The sequence below is a fragment of the Saimiri boliviensis genome, chromosome 6 (genome assembly GCF_048565385.1).
Source record: "Saimiri boliviensis isolate mSaiBol1 chromosome 6, mSaiBol1.pri, whole genome shotgun sequence".
NCBI classification, from domain to species: Eukaryota; Metazoa; Chordata; class Mammalia; order Primates; family Cebidae; genus Saimiri; species Saimiri boliviensis.
Genome location: NC_133454.1, coordinates 71572407 through 71592070, shown reverse-complemented (window position 1 = coordinate 71592070; position 19664 = coordinate 71572407). Strand labels below are relative to the sequence as shown.

General features: G+C 49.8%; 2 protein-coding genes across 3 annotated transcripts in view; both read right to left on the bottom strand.

The window, feature by feature from the left end:
- Nucleotides 1–1328: 1328 nt before the first annotated feature.
- UCP3 (uncoupling protein 3) lies at nt 1329–15653 on the bottom strand. 2 transcript variants are annotated; one of them, XM_003923451.3, is made up of 7 exons: nt 11192–15653; nt 8845–9064; nt 7804–8014; nt 7370–7570; nt 5831–5932; nt 5174–5354; nt 1329–2548 (listed from the first exon to the last, which is right to left on the bottom strand). In XM_003923451.3, exons 2-7 carry the CDS (start codon nt 8968–8970, stop codon nt 2446–2448), a joined length of 924 nt encoding a protein of 307 aa, XP_003923500.1. In that variant the 5' UTR covers nt 8971–9064; nt 11192–15653; the 3' UTR covers nt 1329–2445. The 2 variants fall into 2 exon arrangements, with proteins under 2 accessions (XP_003923500.1, XP_074257045.1); XM_074400944.1 differs by lacking the exon at nt 11192–15653 and having other exon boundaries at nt 8845–9373.
- Nucleotides 15654–15759: 106 nt separating this feature from the next.
- C2CD3 (C2 domain containing 3 centriole elongation regulator) overlaps nt 15760–19664 on the bottom strand; it is a 161352-nt gene continuing 157447 nt past the window's right edge. Inside the window, exon 33 of the mRNA XM_039471508.2 lies at nt 15760–16584. Coding sequence (XP_039327442.1) covers nt 16444–16584 — 141 coding nt within the window. The 3' untranslated portion in view covers nt 15760–16443. The remainder of the gene's footprint in view (nt 16585–19664) is intronic.

Genomic DNA, 19664 nt, shown 5'->3' with positions numbered 1-19664 from the left:
TTTTTTTTTTGAGAGAGGGTCTCACTCTGTCACCTAGCCTGGGGTGCAGTGGTGTGATCTTGGCTCACCACAACCTCCGCCTCCTGGGCTCAAGTGATTCTCCCACCTGAGTCTCCTGGGTAGCTGGGACCACAGGCATTTGCCACCATGCCTGGCTAAAAAGGGAAACTTTTAATGTAATGTGTAATTAATTTTTTTTTTTTTATAGACACTGTCTCACCTAGGTTAGAGTGCAGTGGCAGAGTCTCAGCTCACTGCAACGTCCATCTCCCGGGTTCAAGCGGTTCTCCTGCCTTAGCCTCCTGAGCAGCTGGGATTACAGGTAACTGCCACCATGCCCAGCTAATTTTTTTTTGTGTGTGTGTTTTTAGTAGAGATGGGGTTTCACCATGTTGGCCAGGCTGCTTTCGAACTCCTGACTTCAAGTGATCTACCCGCCTCAGCCTCCCAAAGTTGGAGGATTCACTGAGCCTGGCCAGAAGCTTTTTAAAATATGGGTTTTATTTGAAAACCAAGCCAGACATTAAATAAAAAAAAAATTTTTTTGCTTTTGTATGAACTCTCCGGTTTATATACATAACTGATCTCAAGTTATAATTTAAATTTAGGAAAGTGCTGAGGATGAACAGATATTTGCTTTTTCCCAAGAAGCAGGGAAGCAGGGAAATTACTTACTGAGTGCCTCCTGTATTCCAATGATTTTTTTGTTTGTTTTGTGTCAGAGAAGAAGTCTTGCTCTGTTGCCAAGGCTGGAGTGCAGTCACTATTCACAGGTGCAGTCTTGGCTCACTGCAGTCTTGATCTCCTGAGCTCAAGCAATCCTCTTGCCTCAGCCTTCCAGGTAACAGGTGCATGCCACATGCCTGCTTTCCGAGGAGTTTTAGGTCAACCCTCACAAAAAGACTGTGAAGCAGGGATTATTATTCCCATTTCTCTGGTAGCCCACCGAGGTGCAAGGATTCCCTGTGGATAGGTGGTTAGTTGGGTGGAGTGGGGTGAGGTTTGAACTCAGCCCTGGCAATCATCAGAGCTACACAAGGCTGCCAAGAAGTAGAAAAAGACGCTGGCATTTTGGGACCGCATTATCAATTTGAAAGATGTACGGTCTTAAGCTTGGAAGTAGGTCATCTGGTTCAACCCTGCCTTTTGCAGAAGCAGAAGCTGGAGCCCTAAAAAAATAAAGCAATTTGCCTGCAATTAAATGGCGTGAGAGGGGGCAGAGGAAGTGTAGGCATGTGGGGCTGGATCTGGCCCCACCCTGACAAATAAAAAGCCGGAAATAGAAGTGAGAAAGGAACATTCCAACAAAGAAAAGGCAGAGAAGTGGCTGTTCTTACTCCCACACCTAAGGTGTGAATTTCTTTATTGAGTCATAATAATTTCTCCCAAATTCCGAGTCCTCCTACTTTAGGTTCTTAGCCAGGAATCCACTTCTTTTCCCTGAAGCCCTACAACCCTTTGAGGTGCTCACAATTGAGCGCTGGTCGGGGGGAAGGAGCTGCATGGGGGCAGGACTCCTGTGGCTTCGTGTCATCCACTGTCACCTCTGGTCCCCAAGTCTCTGGATCCTTTGGTCTCACCTCTAGACGACAACTGTATCTTTCAAAACCTTCTTCCCTGGCATCTCCTCTCTGTCCTGACAAAATCTCTCCCAAGGCATTGTCCTTGTAGTTAGATTGACACAGAGCTTTTGCTTTTATAAAGTGCATTCATACCCAGCTTCTCACTTGCATGTCGTAACACTCCCGGTGAGGTGGACAGGGAAGGGATTGCTCCCTCCATTTTATAGGAAAGGGGAGGCTGCCTTCTTGATTCTTCTGCATTGTCAGCAAGTACGAGCCCCAGCCTCGAACTGGCCCAGCAGGGCTTCTCTGGCACAGGCTTTAGTTTTTTCTTTTGTTCCTTGCACTTCCTAGAATCCAAAGGACTCGATGAGGCAGACACATAACAAACAGGCTGATGATGCATGTGTGATGGCTGCGGTCACCGCTCTGTGGTACTGGGTGGCGTCCCTCCAGGCTCCTCGGCTGATTTCCCATCATATCGTGGGCTCCTCCTGTCCCGTGCTTGCCATCTTTCCTGCTCATCATTCATTGTCTAACCAGATTTCTTGGGGAATACATGTCTCTAACCTTCTATTTTATCCAAATGGATCTATTTTGCTTTATTTTCTCTTGCCTAAATATTAGGCATGCCTAATGGGTTTCAAAAATTAATATAATTTATTTTCCATCTTGTCAGTGCAAAACAAAGGTGTTCTCAAGGCAAAGCACTGAAGACCAGAATCCTTTCCCCTCTCCTACTTCTGTTTCTTGAATCAGCAACAAGTAAACAGCAGTTCTGTAAACAAGTGTGGGTCTGTGTCCATGTGTGCGTGGATCCACTGTTCTCTTCCATTCTCAAATGGTTTTGGATATGTCAGCTACCAGTGGCCTCTTGTCTTGCTCAAAATGGAGATTCCCATAACATCAGGGCCCGTTGCAGCTGCTCATAAGTTACGAACATTACCACGTTCCAGGATCCCAAACGCAAAAAGGCGGGTGTAAATCTGATGAGAAAAACAACCAACGCATCAGGTGGGGCGCTAGGAGACCACAGCAGACGCATGAGCCCTCCCGGGACACAGTGGGAGTGCCAGAGGGCCTAGACTGCTGTCCATCACAAGTATTTTCTGAAATCCTTTCAGTCTCTGTTTTTTTTTTTTTGGTTTTTTTTTTTTTTTTTTGTCCTTTTTCTGCTGAGGGGATTTAAGCAGAAGTTGGAGTCAGAGAAAGAAAAAAACTCACATTTTGAGCCAGGTTACTGTGTCAGGCAGCAAATTCTCACAGTTCTATAAGGCAGCCATGTTGCTGCCAGGTTCCTTTTCACAAACTGAGGCCCAGGGAAGTTAAGAGCTCATCCAAAGACCAGTGGCTGGTAAGTGTCAGAGATGCGGCTCAGATGAACCGTCTGACCTGACTGCCCCCCGGCTGCTGGGTGTTTTTGGGCTCAGTTACATCCTGGTGGCCCGCCCTAACATGGCTGCCTGCCAGGACACGGAGAAGCTTGGGCTTTGCAGGGTGAAGACAGTGTGGCACCAGATTTAGCTCATCTCTAGAGAGCCTGGCTGTGCTATCATGGCACTGCAGGGAGAGTGTCCCCACATCAGCTGTGGCTCACCAACTCAGGGAGAAGCCCACAGGCTGGACCCTGCCCTCCTCTTAGCCTGTCCCTCCACTAACCACCTCCTGGGCCCCTTTGCTTCCACCAGACTCAACTAGTCACGTTCCCTGGCGATGCCAGCCCTCTTTGCTCCTCTTGCTCCCTCTGCCTGGACTGTCCCCTCCTCTCCTCTTTGCCTGGCTGGTTGCTCTTTGCTCTGGAGGACTCACCTTGGGCACTATAAACTCATGCCATGGGTTTTCCTGACCCTCAAGGGGACTAGAGCACTGTGACAACAAATGTAAACTCCAGAGTTCAGTCAGACATGGGTTCAAATCCAAGCTCTCCCAGTTTCTAGCTGTACAATCTGGACATATTACTTAATCTTTGTTAGCCTCAGTTTCCTCATCTGTAAAATGAGAAAATAATAGTATCTGCCTTATAGAGTTAGTTGTGGAGATTAAATGAATTAATGTCAGCACAGGACCCAGCAGCAGTAAACGCTTGGTAAATATCATCAACTTATCTGCTAATTTTTGTGGAAAGCATAACCCAGGGCCTGGCACATACGAGATGCTCCAGAAATGCTGGACAAGTGAAAGCAGTAACTGAGAGAAGTGGCTCCAGCTGAAGACTGTAATGATAGAGGCACTTTTCGGAAGAACAGTCTGTCAATTGCAACTGAGAACCTATAGTGGCTCTTGTTCACTTGTTGGGTCCATTCTAACATCAGGTACCAGAAAACTCTGTTGAAGGCATCAGCAGTGGGAGTTGAGAGGGCCAAGCTAAGAGCTTACCAGTAGGACAAACAACACCATTGGGTGTGGAATCTGATGGTCTGGGTTTGAGCCATGGCTCCACCATTTTAACTTGTGATCTTGGATAAATTACTTAACTTTTCTGTCATTCAGCCTCTTCCTTAGGTGATGTGGACACTACTACCCAGTTCAAGGGGTTGATGAGATAACTTGTGTAAAGTGCTCAGCACGAGGCCTAATACAGAGTTATGTAGCTGTCATGATAATCATACACAACCTGCATTATCGAGTATTTGCTTTGTGCGAGGGACTGTGGGAGACTAAAAGACATCTGAGCCATTTTGACTTTGAACTTTGACTTTTTGAACTTGCCCTTTGCCTGAGGAATAATTTAAGCTTGCCAATACTATAACACAAGGCAGGAGGTGACAAATACCATAAAAATGGTGTCAAATGGCATTGCAGAAGTTCCCAGGAAGGAGGAAAAATTTACACCTGAGAGGGTTAGGGAGGAGGTGGCATTTGAACTGGTCTTGAAGGATGGCTAAGATTGAAAGTCTGTAGGCCGGGCGTGGTGGCCCACGCCTGTAATCCCAGCACTTTGGGGGGCCTAGGTGGGAGAATCACCTGAGGCCAGGAGTTTGAGGCCAGCATGACCAACATGGAGAAACCCTGTCTCTACTGAAAATACAAAAATTAGCCAGGTGTGGTGGCACATGCCTGTAATCCCAGCTACTCGGGAGGCTGAGGCTGCGGTGAGCTGAGATTGAACCATTGCACTCCAGCCTGGGCAACAAGAGTGAAATTCCTTCTCAAAAAAAAGAAAGAAAGAAAGAAAGAAAGAAAGAAAGAAAGAAAGAAAGAAAGCAAGCTTGTAGATGATGAGGCATTCCACGCAGTGGGAGAAGTGCAAAGGTATGGAAGCAAGAAAACATGGAGCGTGTGGGGACAGTGTTAAGGCACTGGCTGTGGCCAGTATGGTGCTCAATGGCCATGCAAGGAGGTTGGGGAAGTCTCAGGATTGTTAACTTCCTTTGGAAATACTTTTACCTATTCCTAGAATGCTTGTTCTCAGGCAGGCTTCCCTAACTCTCCATATCAGGTATGGTTCACTTTCTTTCTTTTACTTGCACGGTTTTTTAGACTTCTCCTTTGTGGCACGCACATCTGTGCTCTTCACTGCTACATCCCAGCTTGACCCACGGTAGCCACATTAGAAAAGAAAGAAGCCCCCGTTCTCTGGGAGGGAGTGCTGGAGGCGGGAGGAGGCTCACCCTTTGTAGAAGGCTGTGGGGCCCTCCTGGGCCACCATCTTTATCATACAGTCGATGGGGCTGAGGTACTGTCCTGGAGGTGAGTTCATATACCGGGTCTTCACCACGTCCACCGGGGAGGCCACCACTGTGGCACAGAAGCCGGCTCCAAAGGCAGAGACAAAGTGGCAGGGGAAGTTGTCTGCAGAGGGAAGGATGAGCGAATATCAAGCAGTGCACTTGTGTTCTGTCCATATGTATTCACTGTTTGTCCCCAACTCAACCGTGAACTCCCTGAGCATGGGACAGTATTTTCCATATGTTTACAGTGCCCTGGGCTAAGCTCTTGGCAAGTACTGGCAAATGAGGCCTGCGCTGATCTGGAGGTGGAAGGTCATGCAGCCTGTTTGAGGAAACTGAAGTGAGAGAAGGTGAGAGACCCCTGCTTAAAGCTACATAGTGAGAGGCAGTGCTGGGACTGGCACTCAGGTCTCCTGCCTCCCAGCCCAGGCGTCTTTCCTGCTTGTCACCACAATGTACCAGGCATTTTTTACTGGGCACTCCTCCTCTCTCTGCTCCTACTAAAGCCCAGTTGCCTCTGGGTGGTGCCCACTCCATGGAGTTCTGGGTTCCCTCCCTGCTGAGGGAGGGCTGCCTGCCTGGAGCTCAGAACCTCACCGGTGAGCAGGTGAGAGTCCAGCAGCTTCTCCTTGAGGATGTCGTAGGTCACCATCTCAGCACAGTTGACAATGGCATTCCTCATGATATTGGGCCAAGTTCCTGTTAAGAAGGCGGTAGGGATGGATGAATGGGAAATGGTAGAAATGGACGCCCTGGCTGCAAGGCCATGGGCCCCAGTTTGGGGGCCACAGTGCCTCATTCTAATGGTCTCAGCCAGAAAAGCCCACCCTAGCTGAGCATATTCCACACTTTCCTTTCTAGGGTTAACAACTCTCAGACCGTCCATGTCCGTCTTAGAGGCAGAGAACAGAGAGACCCACTTGTGTTCATTTGGCTACATTTTGGAGGGTAATCTGCAATAGCTGTCAAAATTAAAATATGCCTCCCTGAGACCCAGCTGTAGCCAGAAAAGAAAGTCATTCTGCGGAAGGCTGAGCTCTTGGAACAGTGACAGAATGTGGTGCTGCCAGAAGGGCCCTAGGAAAGTGCCAGGACCAAGCCCTGGCTTCACAGATAAGGGGACGAGCTCTGAAGGGCACCCAACAAGTGAGTGAAGAGCCCTCACTTAAGAGGTGTCCTGCCCTTAAACTTCCCTGGTTCAGTTTCTTCTGCAAGCATTCATGCAACCCCTGGTCCACATGTGGGAGAGAGTCCTGCGTTCATCACGGTGGCTGCCGTGTGGTCACGTAGGGAAGCCTCCAGCTTTACTCCCAAGGAAGCCCCTCCTCATTGCATCTCCCTGTGCCCACTCCTCACAGCTCTGCTTTCCGGATACTCCTCTTTTTCTTCTGGGCCCTGCTTGAGGGCCCCTCCCTTTCTGTCTCCACACACCTAGAGCCCGCTCAGTCTTCCAGGCCCAGTTTAGGTGTCACCTTCTCTACAGAGCCTGCCTCTGGAGCTCCGCCTCTTGGGCGACCCCCAGCACATCCTGCCTGTGGTATAGCTGCATCTTGACTTATCTCCTCTGTTGTCCTCACGCCCTGGGTGTGTGGAGGTGTCTTAAATTCGTTTCTGGCTGGGCATGGTGGTTCACGCCTGTAATCCCAGTACTTTGGGAGGCCGAGGCGGGTGGAGCAGGAGGTCAGGAGTTTGAGACCAGACTGGCCAACATGGTGAAACCCCATCTCTACTAAAAATACAAAAAGTAGCCGGGCATGGTTGTGGGCACCTGTAATCCCAGCTACTCAGGAGGCTGAGGCAGGAGAATTGCTTGAACCCAGGAGGGAGAGGTTGCAGTGAGCTGAGACCGCACTATAGCACTCCAGCCTGGGCAACAGAGCCAGACTCTGTCTCAAACAAACAAACAAAAAATTCATTTCTGTCTTGCTCACAGCAACCTGCACATGGCAAAGGTCTGGTAAAATGAACTGAGTTCGCAGGGCTGTGGCAGGTCAGTGAGGTATCTTTGGTTGGGATGTTCTTCTAGAATCACTGGAACATGCCATAGTGGGAGTCCCCTCCTTGCTGGTCCCTGCCCCAGCCAGAGGGGAGAGAAAGCTCTGCTTAGGGCCGCCTGCACCAAGAGTCCAGACTTACCTTTCCACAGGCCCCTAACTCCTTCCTCCCTGGCGATGGTTCTGTAGGCGTCCATAGTCCCGCTGTATTTTCTGTCACTCCCAGGCCCAAGGTGTATGCTGGCCTGAAATCGAACCTTCACCACATCTGTGGGCTGGGCACAGGTCACTGCCATGGCTCCTGTTGTGCAGCCCGCCAAAATCCGGGTAGTGACGCTGGAGTCTGAGACAGGCAGAGAGAGTAGCCAGTGTCCCCTACTGAGCAGTTCTCTGGGATAAGCTGTTCTCCAGGGGCTGCCCTTGCAGCTTCCTTGATGGCCACTCAGAGTCTCCTCATGAGCGTCCAGTACCAACATCCCCCTGCCCCTGGCTCTGCCTCTGAGTCTGGACTTCCCTGGTCTCTTGACCCACACACTTTCGTCCACCGCTTTGGTGTTCAGGGACCCGGGCACTCACTGTCTGAGCCTTTGGGAGTGTAGAACTGCTTGACAGAGTCGTAGAGGCCAATGCGGATGGAGGCAAAGCTCATCTGGCGTTGCAGGCCGGCAACCAGCCCATTGTAGGGACTGCAGGGGCCCTCTGTCCGTACCATGGTCAGGATGGTGCCCAGCACGCCACGGTACTGCACAAGCCGGGCCGCCTGGGCCGCCTGGTTCTCCCCCTGGATCTGAGGGACAACAGCAGGGGGTGAGGACTTAGATGGGAGGGCAAGAAGGAGCTGTGTGCACAGGAACCCTGCTGGGGCTGGGCCTGCCTGGGCAGGGCCTGAGAACAACTACGCTGTTCACAGCCTTTATATCACAGTGAAAACACTGGGCAGCATTTACTGTTCACAGAGCAGCATTTTACACATGGTTTGGTGTTTGATCTTCAGAGCAAATCAGAGGGACAGACTGTTTTTCCAATTTTAGAAGTGCTTTGTGGCTTGCCAAGGTCACACAGTTAATTCCTTATTTATTTTATTTTTTCTTTTTTTTTTGAGACAGAGTCTCGCTCTGTTGCCCAGTCTGGAGTGCAACGGTGCAATCTTGGCTTACTGCAACCTCAGCCTCCCAAGTAACTGGGATTACAGGCATGTGCCACCAAGCCTGGCTAATATATTTTGCATTTTTAGTAGAGATGAGGTTTCACCATGTTGGTCAGGCTGGTCTCGAACTCTTGACCTCCTGATCCATCCACCTTGGTCTTCCAAAGTGCTGGGATTACAGGCGTAAGCCACCGCACCCAGTATTAATTCCTTACTTTTACCTCACATTGTATGGTTTACATAGTAGGACCTAGGCCATAAAGGGCCCTGTCACATCATGCAAAGAATTTAGATTTTTTTGTCCTGGTGAATGGTGATGGGAAGAGGCCAGGAGGAGTCCTAAGCAGTGGAGTGAGAGTCTTTGTCAGGGTTCTGAGTGAGGAAGTGCATGTGGGCACATAGCATGGGGGCTGTGGTGAACTAGCTCCTCCTTCCATGCGATCAGCGACCCTTGGCCAAAGGGCACCTACCTGTAGGCGGACCTTAGCTGTGTCCAGTGGAAAGGTGAGGAGGTCAGCAAAACAGGCCGCTGTGCCTGCCCCCAGGAACTTCACAGCCATGGTGGGAGGCACATCTGAAGGCTTCAGTCCAACCATGGTCCTGGAAGGCTCCGCCCAGTCCCTTTAGGGTCAGAGGAGATCCAAGGAGAGAGGCTGCTTCACAGTTCTGGGCTTCAGTGCAGCGGAGAGGCTGCAGGAGACAGGCCAGAGGAGGGAGATTGAGTGACGTCTGGCCTGGCCCCCAGGCGCTCCTCAGCACCCAGGAGCGTCTTTAGAAAGGGAGAAGCCTGGGTGCTGCCATACTTAAGCTGTGTGAATTTGGCCTATAAAGACAGGTCACATTCCCATCCCTTGGATTTGGCAATCTTCCTCCTGCCCCTCTCCTTCCCCTCCTTATAATGGGCAGGCAGAGCTGGTAGTGCTATCTGCACTGTATAGATGAGGAAACCGAGGCTCACACACCTCAATTTTTTTTTTTTTTTTGAGACAGGATCGCACTCTGTTACCTGGGCTGGAGTGTAGGGGTGCAATCCAGGCTCACTGCAGCCTTGACCCCTTGGACTCAAGTGAGCCTCCCTCCTTCAGCCTCCTGAGTAGCCGGGACTATAGGCATTCATCACCATACTCAGCTAATTTTAAAAAAAAATTTTAATAATTTTTTTGAGATGAAGTCTAATACTGTTGCTGGGCTGTAGTGCAATGGTACAATCTTGGCTCACTGTAACCTCTGCCTCCCAGGTTCAAGCAATTCTCCTGCCTCAGCTGCCCAAGTAGCTGGGATTACAGGCGTCCACCACCATGCCTGGCTAATTTTTTATATTTTTAGTAGAGATGGGGTTTCACTATTTTGGCCAGGCTGGTCTTGAACTCCTGACCTTGTGATCCACCTGCCTGGGCCTCCCAAAGTGCTGGGATTGTAGGCATGAGCCACTGCGCCCAGCCCGACTTTTTATTTTTTGTAGAGATGGGGGTCTATGTTGCCTAGACTGGTCTCAAACTCCTGGCCTCAGCCTGATGATTTGATAAGAGGGGCAGTTCTTAGCCATCCATGGGAAATAGAATAGATGGATGTAGACTCAGGTCAAAAGCCCATGTTGCAGGCAGGGCTCTAGAACTTTCTGTAGTTAAGCTTGGGGAGGAGGGGAAGCCACAATGGTGGGCACAGGTAGTAGCTGCTCTGAGGCCAGTAGTCCCTAATCCTCTTTCCAGTTCACTCCAGCCTCCCCTACACCCCTAGCAGCTGGCAGTACTTTGCCACTGGTCAGTAGAGGAAGAAGTCAAAAGTGGAATCCTCATTCCTGTAGCTCTGCTGGGGCTCCTGAGGGATGGGATATTCTAGTCTGCATAGCCCATTAATGTTCGCTGGGTGCTTCTTGCACCAGATACCATGCTGAGGGCTTTAGAGACACTGACTGATTCGATCCCTTTATGAGGCTACAAGTCATTGCTATTATTATTCCCATTTCATAAACCAGGGACCTGAGGTGTCCGGGGCTTTAGCTAGTCATACAGCTAAAGTGCTGGAGCTGAGTGAGATTGGTGCCTACGTTTGTCTGACATCTGAAGCTGTGCCTGTTCCACTGCCCACAGAGTCTCAGACTTCAGGGATTGCTAAGGATCCCTTGGACTGCTTGTTTACAGACTAGATTCTCGGCCCTCAGCCCCAGAGATCCTGATTTAGGTCTGGGGTGTGGCCTAGGAATTTGCATTAGGAACAAATTCCCCGTGGCAGCTCTGAAGCAGTGGGTAGAGGACCCCATTTTGAGACATCCTACCCAACACGATATCGCCTCGCCTACTCCTACTTCACAGCATCCCAAGGAGGAAGCCATCTGGGCGGAGAGACCATGGGCTCTGTAAAGTTCCCAGGAAACGACCTGGACCATGCCTCAGGTCAGATGTGCCTGTCATCCCTATTCAGGAAGAGGGCCGCAGGGTCCTCATGGAAAGAGAGGGATTTATGCTCCGGGGAATCCCAGAGATTCCGGAGCAGACAAAGAAGAAAGCCACTTTTTGACTATGGGGATTTGCAAAATCCCACCAGAGGCAGCCTACAAGGCAAAGGGGACGTGAGTCTTGGGTAAGTGACACAGGTGTTGGGTTCAAGTCCCAGCCCTGCCACAGTATCCTCATCAGGGCCGCACCTCCCTTTTCATAAGGTGGGGGCTGGACTGAATCTCTATCAGGTCTGACATGCTGTGGCTAGTGAGCACTGACTGCTCAGGGATGCTCTCTGTAAGCCTCCAATTAAAGGGAGAACAAGAAGGGAGAAGGAGAGGGAGAGGGGAAGGGATGAGGGAAGAGAAAGGGGTCTTACCTGTGAGTCCTGCCAGGGCACAGGCAGCACAGGGGCTCCCTAGGGCTCCATTCTGGGAGGTGGCAGCAGGGATCGGATGGCCCCTCCTTGCCATTCACTGTTGTCTCTGCTGCTTCTGGCTTGGCACTGGTCTTATACACGCGGCTGACCTGAAACCTTATCCTAGAGAAGCTGGTTGACAGCCTAATCACTTGACAAGAAGCTGGCTGGTGAGGTGCAGTGAGGTGAGCAGGGAGGTCAGTGAGTTCCAGAACTGGTTTAGTCCTCTTGACTTGGGGTGCTTTAATATAGCTCCTTCAAACTGTGGACACTTCCTTGGTAACAAGGGTATATGGGGGTGTGGACCTGCTGCCACTTTTGAGTCCAAAGGTCAAGGCCTCCCATGATAGGCTGGGCACAGCTCTCCCAGGCATCTTAATAATAACTGTCATTCCTTCGTGCCTACTATGTGCTGAATATTTTACATACACTACTACTATTTTACACAATCCTATGAGATAGGTACTATTAGGATTCTAATTCTTTACTCTATTTTTTTTTTTTTTTTTAAATAAAGATGGGGTTTTACCATGTTGGTCAGGCTGGTCTTGAACTCCCGACCTCAGGTGATCCACCCGCCTTGGCCTCCAAAGTGCTTGGATTACAGGCGTAAGCCACCACGCCCAGCCTTTTTTTTTTTTTTTTTTGTAATTTAAAATTTTTAGTAGAGACGAAATCTTGCTGTGTTCCCCAGGCTGGTTTTGAACTCCTGGGCTCAAGTGATCATCCTGCCTCATCACTGAAAAGTGCTGGGATTATAGTTGTGAGCCACCATGCCAGGTCTAATTTTTTTTTAAATTACAGATTTATTGATATAGAATTCACATACCATGCAATTCATCTGTTTCAAGTGCACAATTCAAATGGTTTTTAGTATATTTGGAGTTGTGCAACCATCATTACAATCTAATTTAGAACATTTTCATCACACCTCCTGCTCCCCCAGAAAAACTCCATACACATTAGTAGTCACTTCCCTTCCCTCGCTCCCCAGCCTCAGGCAACCATTAACCAATCTATTTTCTGTCTCTATAAATTTGCCTGTTCTGAACACTTCCTAGAAATGGAATCATCCAATATGTGCTTGTTTGTGACTGGCTTCTTTCACTTAGTGTACTAATGCTTTTGAAGTTCATCCATGTTGGAGGATGTATTAGTATTTCATTTCTTTTTGGTGCTAGGGATCCTAAAATCTTACCACTGAGGAGGAAGTGGAATCTCAGGGAGGAAAATGCTAGCCAGGTCATGTGGTTAGCATGTGGCAGGGGCTGACTGCGGCCTGTAAACTCTAAGGCATTTTGGGCTTACCTGCTGTGACCACTATTCTCTCTGACATGACACTTGGAGGCTTTAGCATGGACTCTGCTGGAGCCAAGGGCGCTGGGGTGGGTGGAAAGAGTGCCCCACAGCAGCTACTGGAGGCGCCTGCTGTGGGCACTGAGAGTAAGGGCTGGGCATAGCTGAATCAGCCCCAGGTGATGGGGGAAGGGGAGAAGAGGAAGAGAGGGGACAGGAGGAGTGAGAAGCAGAAGGGAAGGAAGGAAAGGGAGTTAACTGGGTAGGGCAGAGGAGGAGTAGGCAGAGGTCTTTTCTGGACTTGGGTGCAGAGCCAGGGTCATAGGGCAGGTGGTCAGAAGTACAGATGCTCAAGTGCAAAGCTTGGGCTATACCTGTCCTCTTCCTTGGACCAGGCCCTGACCTTAATGTCAGCAGAATAAGCAGCTGCATTAGAGTTAGGAGGTAAGTGGCTGCCAGGGCTGCTGAGATTAGGAGGGCTCAGGAAGTAGGTTCTGAGCTCCATCTGTAATTGCTAGCCTGGGGGTGGTGGGGTAAACTACAGGGAGTCTGTGGGGGAAGGATCCCAAAGCAGGAGGCAGCAGGCTCTGGAGAAACCCAGTGGGAGGGAGAGCTGAGCTCTTTTTGGCCTGGGAGCTTCTTGAGGGCAGGGACAGGTCTGCCTGCTTTGGCTCCATGTCCCAAGGCCAGCCCATGCTAGAAGTCCCAAGGCTGCCTGCTATGGGGCTGGGATGCAACTAGCCTAGGGATCAGAAACACCTATTCACAGGTTAAAGGGAGGAGAGGGAGTCACTGGCTCCTTCTGGTGGTGGGAACACCTACCAAATGCCTTACTCCATTCCGCTTGCCTAGGCAAATCATTTACCTCAGAGTTGGCACTGGGAAATAGATTCAACTTCTAGGGAGAATTTTTTTTTTTTTTTTTTTTTTTTTGAGATGGAGTCTCACTCTCTCACCCAGGCTGGAGTGCAATGGCGCAATCTCGGCTCATTGCAACCTCCGCCTCCCGGGTTCAAGCGATTCTCTTGCCTCAGCCTCCCGAGTAGCTGGGATTACAGATGAGTGCCACCACGCCCAGCTAATTTTTGTATTTTTAGCAGAGACTGGGTTTCAACCATGTTGGCCAGGATGGTCTTGATTTCTTGACCTTGTGATCCACCCGCCTCAGCCTCCCAAAGTGCTGGGATTACAGGCATGAGTCACCACACCTGGCCAGGGAAAAGATACAGATAAATAACACACTGTTTTGAAGTGGAGGTAGGAGGTCTCGACCCTCAGGGTCCCTTCGTGTCATCAGAGGCTGCTCTCAGCCTGGGGTAGGAGCAGCATGCGTCCTCCTGACCCCAATCAGGTTGTCTGAGGGAGCTGGAGTGGGATTTGGAGAGATACTCTTTACCTGAGGCTTTACCCTTCAGGCCTGGGCCCTGACTGCCCCTCTTTAGGTTCCCTGGGCCCCAAAGGAAGCAGAACCCTGGGCCTTGAATGCTCTGTGCTGGTGACTTGAGAGAGAGGTCAGCCTCTATGGTGCTGGGGAGGGGTAGGCTGGCAGGCTGGAACTAAGGAGCAGAAACAAATAAAAGGCAAAGGGCTCGTCACCAAAAAGGCGGCACCTACTCCTTCCTTGAGGTTCCCCTATCACTTTGCACCCACCCTCCGAGACCTGGGAGTGCCCTGCCTGTCTCAGTGGCTGTGTGCTTGCCTTTCTACTGGTTTCTTCTGGAGCGTAAGGAGAGTAGGTGGGGCTGACATTTCCTAAGCTTCCACCATGTACCAAGTGTAGGCTAAGCACAAATGCCGTCTCATCTGATCCTCCTCACAACCCCATGAAGCTGGGATGATTATCTGTTTTACAGATGAAGAGAGGCTCAGACACAGCCAGACTGGTCTCTATCTCTAGCTACAAGTAGCTCATGGCTTTCTTGGTTCTCTCTCTCTACAGCTATCCATAGCCTGGCTTACCCCAAGACCTGTTTCTTCCAGGAAGCCTTCCCTGACTGCTCCAGTCCACGTGGTCTTTCTCCATGAAGTCTCTAAATTCAGAGCACTTACTGGCTGTACCTTGTTTTCATCACTGAAAGCAGTAGCCTTGCAACACTTCTGGGGATTTCTTGTGTGGTGAATCACTTCCTAACTACGCAAACAGAGGCAAAACACTGAGCTTATAGAAACTCTAGATATCATAATATCTACAGTTAAGAGAGTTGTTTGGAGGACAGGGAAGTGACATGTACTTGAAGGTGAAAGCCTGTTGCCCAGACACACTGCTCACTTTGAATCTGTCCCTGACCATCCCCCCCAACCCCTTTTTTTTGATACAGAATCTTGCTCTGTTGCCCAGGCTGGAGTGCGGTGGTGTGATCTTAGCTCACTGCAACCTCTGCCTCCTGAGTTCAAGCGATTCTCCTGCCTCAGCCTCCTGAGTAGCTGAGACAGGTGTGCACCACCACACCCCACTAATTTTTGTATATATATATTTTTAGTAGAAATGGGGTTCTGGTTGGGCACGGTGGCTCAAGCCTGTAATCCCAGCACTTTGGGAGGCCGAGGCGGGTGGATCACGAGGTCGAGAGATCGAGACCATCCTGGTCAACATGGTGAAACCCCGTCTCTACTAAAAATACAAAAAATTAGCTGGGCATGGTGGCGCGTGCTTGTAATCCCAGCTACTTAGGAGGCTGAGGCAGGAGAATTGCCTGAACCCAGGAGGCGGAGGTTGCGGTGAGCCGAGATCGCGCCATTGCACTCCAACCTGGGTAACAAGAGTGAAACTCCGTCTCAAAAAAAAAAAAAAAAGAAATGGGGTTTTGCCATGTTGGCCAGGCTGGTCTCAAACTCCTGACCTCAGGTGATCTGCCCACCTTGGCCTCCCAAAATATTGTGATTACAGCCTTGAGCCACCATGCCCAGCCATGGCCCCTTTCTTGTCCTCCCTACTGGGCTTTGTCTGTGGAAGCTGCTCAGGTGTTTGTGGTCTGACAGCCCCAGCCAGAATTACCCATCCCAGAGATAAGGGAGATTCGGAGTGCTCCATTTTGCTGATGGATTTCAAGCGTCAGCAAAGAAAATACTGAGTGTCACTGTCATCTGGACCAACCTGATTCTGGGGGAGCCAGAAGTCTCATGGTGATTGATCCTCGTCTGTGGGGCTGTATGGTTGTTAAGCTTTCTCTCTGGCAGTTAGAGCACAAATGAATTCCAGGCATTCCCACTCCAGTGAAACACTTGTGCACAGATTACAAACACCAATATGATTTTATTCAAGCACAAGCAGGAACAATGACCTTCAGAGCTGGGTAAAAACAATAAGTTAAAAGCATAGTTAGAATTTTAGACAATCAGATGAAAAGTTTGAAGGAGATGATTTCCCCTTCCTCTCCTGATTAATTCAATATGGCATAAAAATAATTTGTATCTATAAAATATCCTTATTCCCTCACAAATGAACTGGAGGTGGCCCTAGGATTTCCTTAGCTATGCACAACGTACACAATCGACATGTCCCTCCTCCCCAAATTTTAAGGCAAAAATGGTCCCGCATCTTCAGGCAGAGGATAGGCTCATGTCAGCAGTCAGCTGTGTCAAGGACACTGGGAGGCATTTCTCCACCAAAAGATGTTTGCTTGGGTCCTTTGGTCAAAAGATGGAGGAGCCACTTGGGCATGGATTTCATTTTGTTTCTAGCCTTTGCCTCACCATAGAAGAAAGGAGCTGAAGTTCTGGCAGGTGGACACTGAGCTGGTTTGGGACACTTCTCCAGTCTGGGCTGACTGGGTCTCTTGAGGCATCCATGGACTAGGCTAGTGGTGGTTTCAGGACTGTGACAGCCCTGAAGGAGCCAGACCTGGTGCCTCCTGCAAGCCAGACAAAGCTGAGGGAGGGTGGGCAGGCATCTCCTTCCCCCAGCCCCGCAGGCTGCATCAGTCTTTCTGGGAGTACCGAGAAGAAAATATCCGTGCAATCCTGCGAGTTTCTTCTTCAGGCAGGTTGGGAGGGAGCGAGTTAGGTCTGGGGCGACAAGGCCTGTGGGAGAGGGCTCCTGTGGTGGCTTTGCTCTTGTCCTGGAGTGGAAGAAGTTAGCTGGGTTAGCACTGAGGATATGGCACCACCAGTGGATGACACTGGTTCCTCTCACCTTTTGGCCCTTTGGTTAGTATTTATGCAGAGCTGCCTGTTTACAAAGCACGTTACATACCTTATCTTGCTTAATCCTTACTTCAACCCCATATGGGGGTGTATATTGTTCTCCCATGTTGTGGATAAGGAAACTACATTCAGGTGGAGTAAACTCAAGGTCCTACAGCTCTGATTTGCAGAGCTGAGATGTGAACCCCAGCTCTGACTCTTTCTATGCCTCTGAAGAAGGAGGGGGTATCACCTCCAGAACAGGTCTGAAGCCTGATCCCCTTTTGTTGCATGGCTTTGGACAAGTCATTTATCCTCTGAGTTTAGTCCCATGTGTGACGCTGGGAATACATCCAACTCTCAGGAGATGTTGGTGAATAATACACTCTCTGTTTGGCCCTCTGGAGCTCCTGGAGTTGCCAGGTGACATAAAACACCTACCTACTGTCTGGCTACCACACTTGCATCTCTCTGACCCTGGCTGGCAGGGCATCGCTAATTCTGCTTTTAACTTGCCTTTAGGTTATGGCATCATGGTCCTCTGGACTCCTCTACCTCATTTGCTCATGTTTCTTTCCTTTTCTTACTCCATGTCAGGCTCCTGTGAAGGAGCTCAAAGCCATCCCAGACAGCTGGCTGAGAGCAAGGGAAGAGGTGGAGGCCTGGCAAGGGAGGAGGCAGTTCTGAAAAAGGAGGTGGGAGCAGCCTCCGCAGGCAAAGCCAGCTGACTTCATGGCATGTAGCTTGCTCTTCCCTGCCATCAGGTCCCATGAGCGGAGGCTGTCATAAGCTGAAAGACCACTGAGAGCACACTGTACCACTTCCTGGGCATTGAGAAGAAGCTTGCTGGAGACCCTACAGACTGGGATTACCTGCCCCTGCAATTCTGCTCATGAGAAACTGAGGCTCAGGTAGAGTTGCTTCTGGGATCAGTAACAGTTACTCTTTCATGTCTTCAACCCTTTTTAATGCCTACTATGAGAGGGGCACAGAAATAAACAGAACTCCATTTTAGGCTTTCTCAGCTCAGAGTTAAGCTCGGGAGGCAGAGAGATCTGCCTAAAGAATTCGAATCACTAGAACGAGATAAGGGGAGTGGAGTCAGGCATTGCCGCTATACTGCTGGATGTGTTTCCCCCCATAAACTAGACGGGTGGATGGGAAACCTTAAGGGTCCCTGCCAATCCAGAATTCTAAGTGCAAGGGAATGTCTACAATCTGGAAAGCTCTCAGTGCTGTGAGCTCACATGCAGCCTTTCCTTACAACCAACAGCAAAGTGGTGCTAGGGCTGGGCTGCACAGCAGAGACTAGAAGATACATCTTCCTGCCTTCTAGGCAGGCCTAGGCTAAAAGGGAAGAAGGAAATCCACCTTTTGCTGGTGTCTGCAGTTCTTCCTTCCAAAATATAGGAAACACCCGCATTCCATGATGCCTCAGGCCAGGGGAGGCCAGTGGGCCAGCCTCTGCCTGTTGTTCTCCCGCTTCCAGACTGGGTGCTCTTGTAGCAAATGGACTGGGTCTGAGGCTTGGGAGCCCAGTGGGGCCAGGTCCAAGGCAGGAGCTTGGGAGCTGCTAGACACAGTGTGGGTGGGACCAGGCCAGGGTAACCATAGGTTTAAATTGGGTGGGGAGGAGACTCTTGTAGCACGCTTCTCATTCATTCTAGAACCAGTGGTTGTTGGCCTACCATATGCCAGGTCTTCAGTTAAGTCAAACTCTCTCAGGATCTCTGTAGCACTTTAAGCTTGTGTATATCTTTCTCTACTCCCAAGACCCAAGATGGCTGTTTCTGAGCTATCTGAGATGCAGGGTGACACAAGCCCCATTCCTGTCCCCCGGCTATACTGCAGGTAGATTTTCTGGGTCACCAGCTGTATTTTACTTTCCATTTCTTCCTCTGCTACTCTGAAGTGGAAGTAGGGAGATGTCTGTTTTATGAGCCAGCTAGGGAAAACAGGCCTAAGAGCATGGTATTCTCTCTCAAATCCTCAAACCAGGCATTTGTTTCCCCATCTTCTAGAATAGATGTCTTCTCTGTTTTAGAGAGCCTTAGAATGAGTCTTGTTCTCCATGGCTAGAAGAGCCAGCTACTTCAGTTCATGAAATGACCATAAAAATGGTCTGGGCATGGCAGCTCATGCCTGTAACCCCAGCACTTTGGGAGGCCAAGGCAGGAGGATCAAATGAGTCTTAGGAGTTTGTGACCAGCTTGGTCAACACAGGGAAACCCTGTCTCTAAAACAAAACAAAACAAAACAAAACAAGCTGGGCGCGGTGGCTCAAGCCTGTAATCCCAGCACTTTGGGAGGCTGAGGCGCGTGGATCACAAGGTCAAGAGATTGAGACCATCCTGGTCAACGTGGTGAAACCCCGTCTCTACTAAAAATACAAAAAATTAGCTGGGCATGGTGGCGTGTGCCTGTAGTCCCAGCTACTCAGGAGGCTGAGGCAGGAGAATTGCCTGAACCCAGGAGGCCGAGATTGCGCCATTGCACTCCAGCCTGGGTAACAAGAGTGAAACTCCGTCTCAAAAAAACAAAAACAAACAAACAAACAAAAACAAAACAAAACAAAACAAAATCAGGTGTGATGGTGCACACTTGTGGTCCCAGCTACTCAGGAGGCTGTGGTGAGAGAACAACTTGAGCCCAAGAATTCAAGGCCGCAGTAAACCATGATTATGCCACTGCACTCCAACCTGGGAGACAGAAGAAGACACTGTCTTAAAACAAAACAAAACACCTCTGTTGGTCATATATCAAACTTTTCAGGAGCCTAAGAGCTACTCAACTTGATCAACTCTTACAGACAACAGGCAGACATGGTTCCTGTTGTCACAGGGCTGCTCAGCCAGAAAGGAGACAAGACAACGAGCTACCCAACAATCAGAGAGATGAGGCTTAGAGCTTGGGAAGACTGAGAAAATGGCAATTAGTAACAGCTAGGAAAGTCTGGGGAGGCTTCACATGGAGGTGGGCTCCAAGATGGGCAGGGTTTCAACAGAAGCTGGGTGTG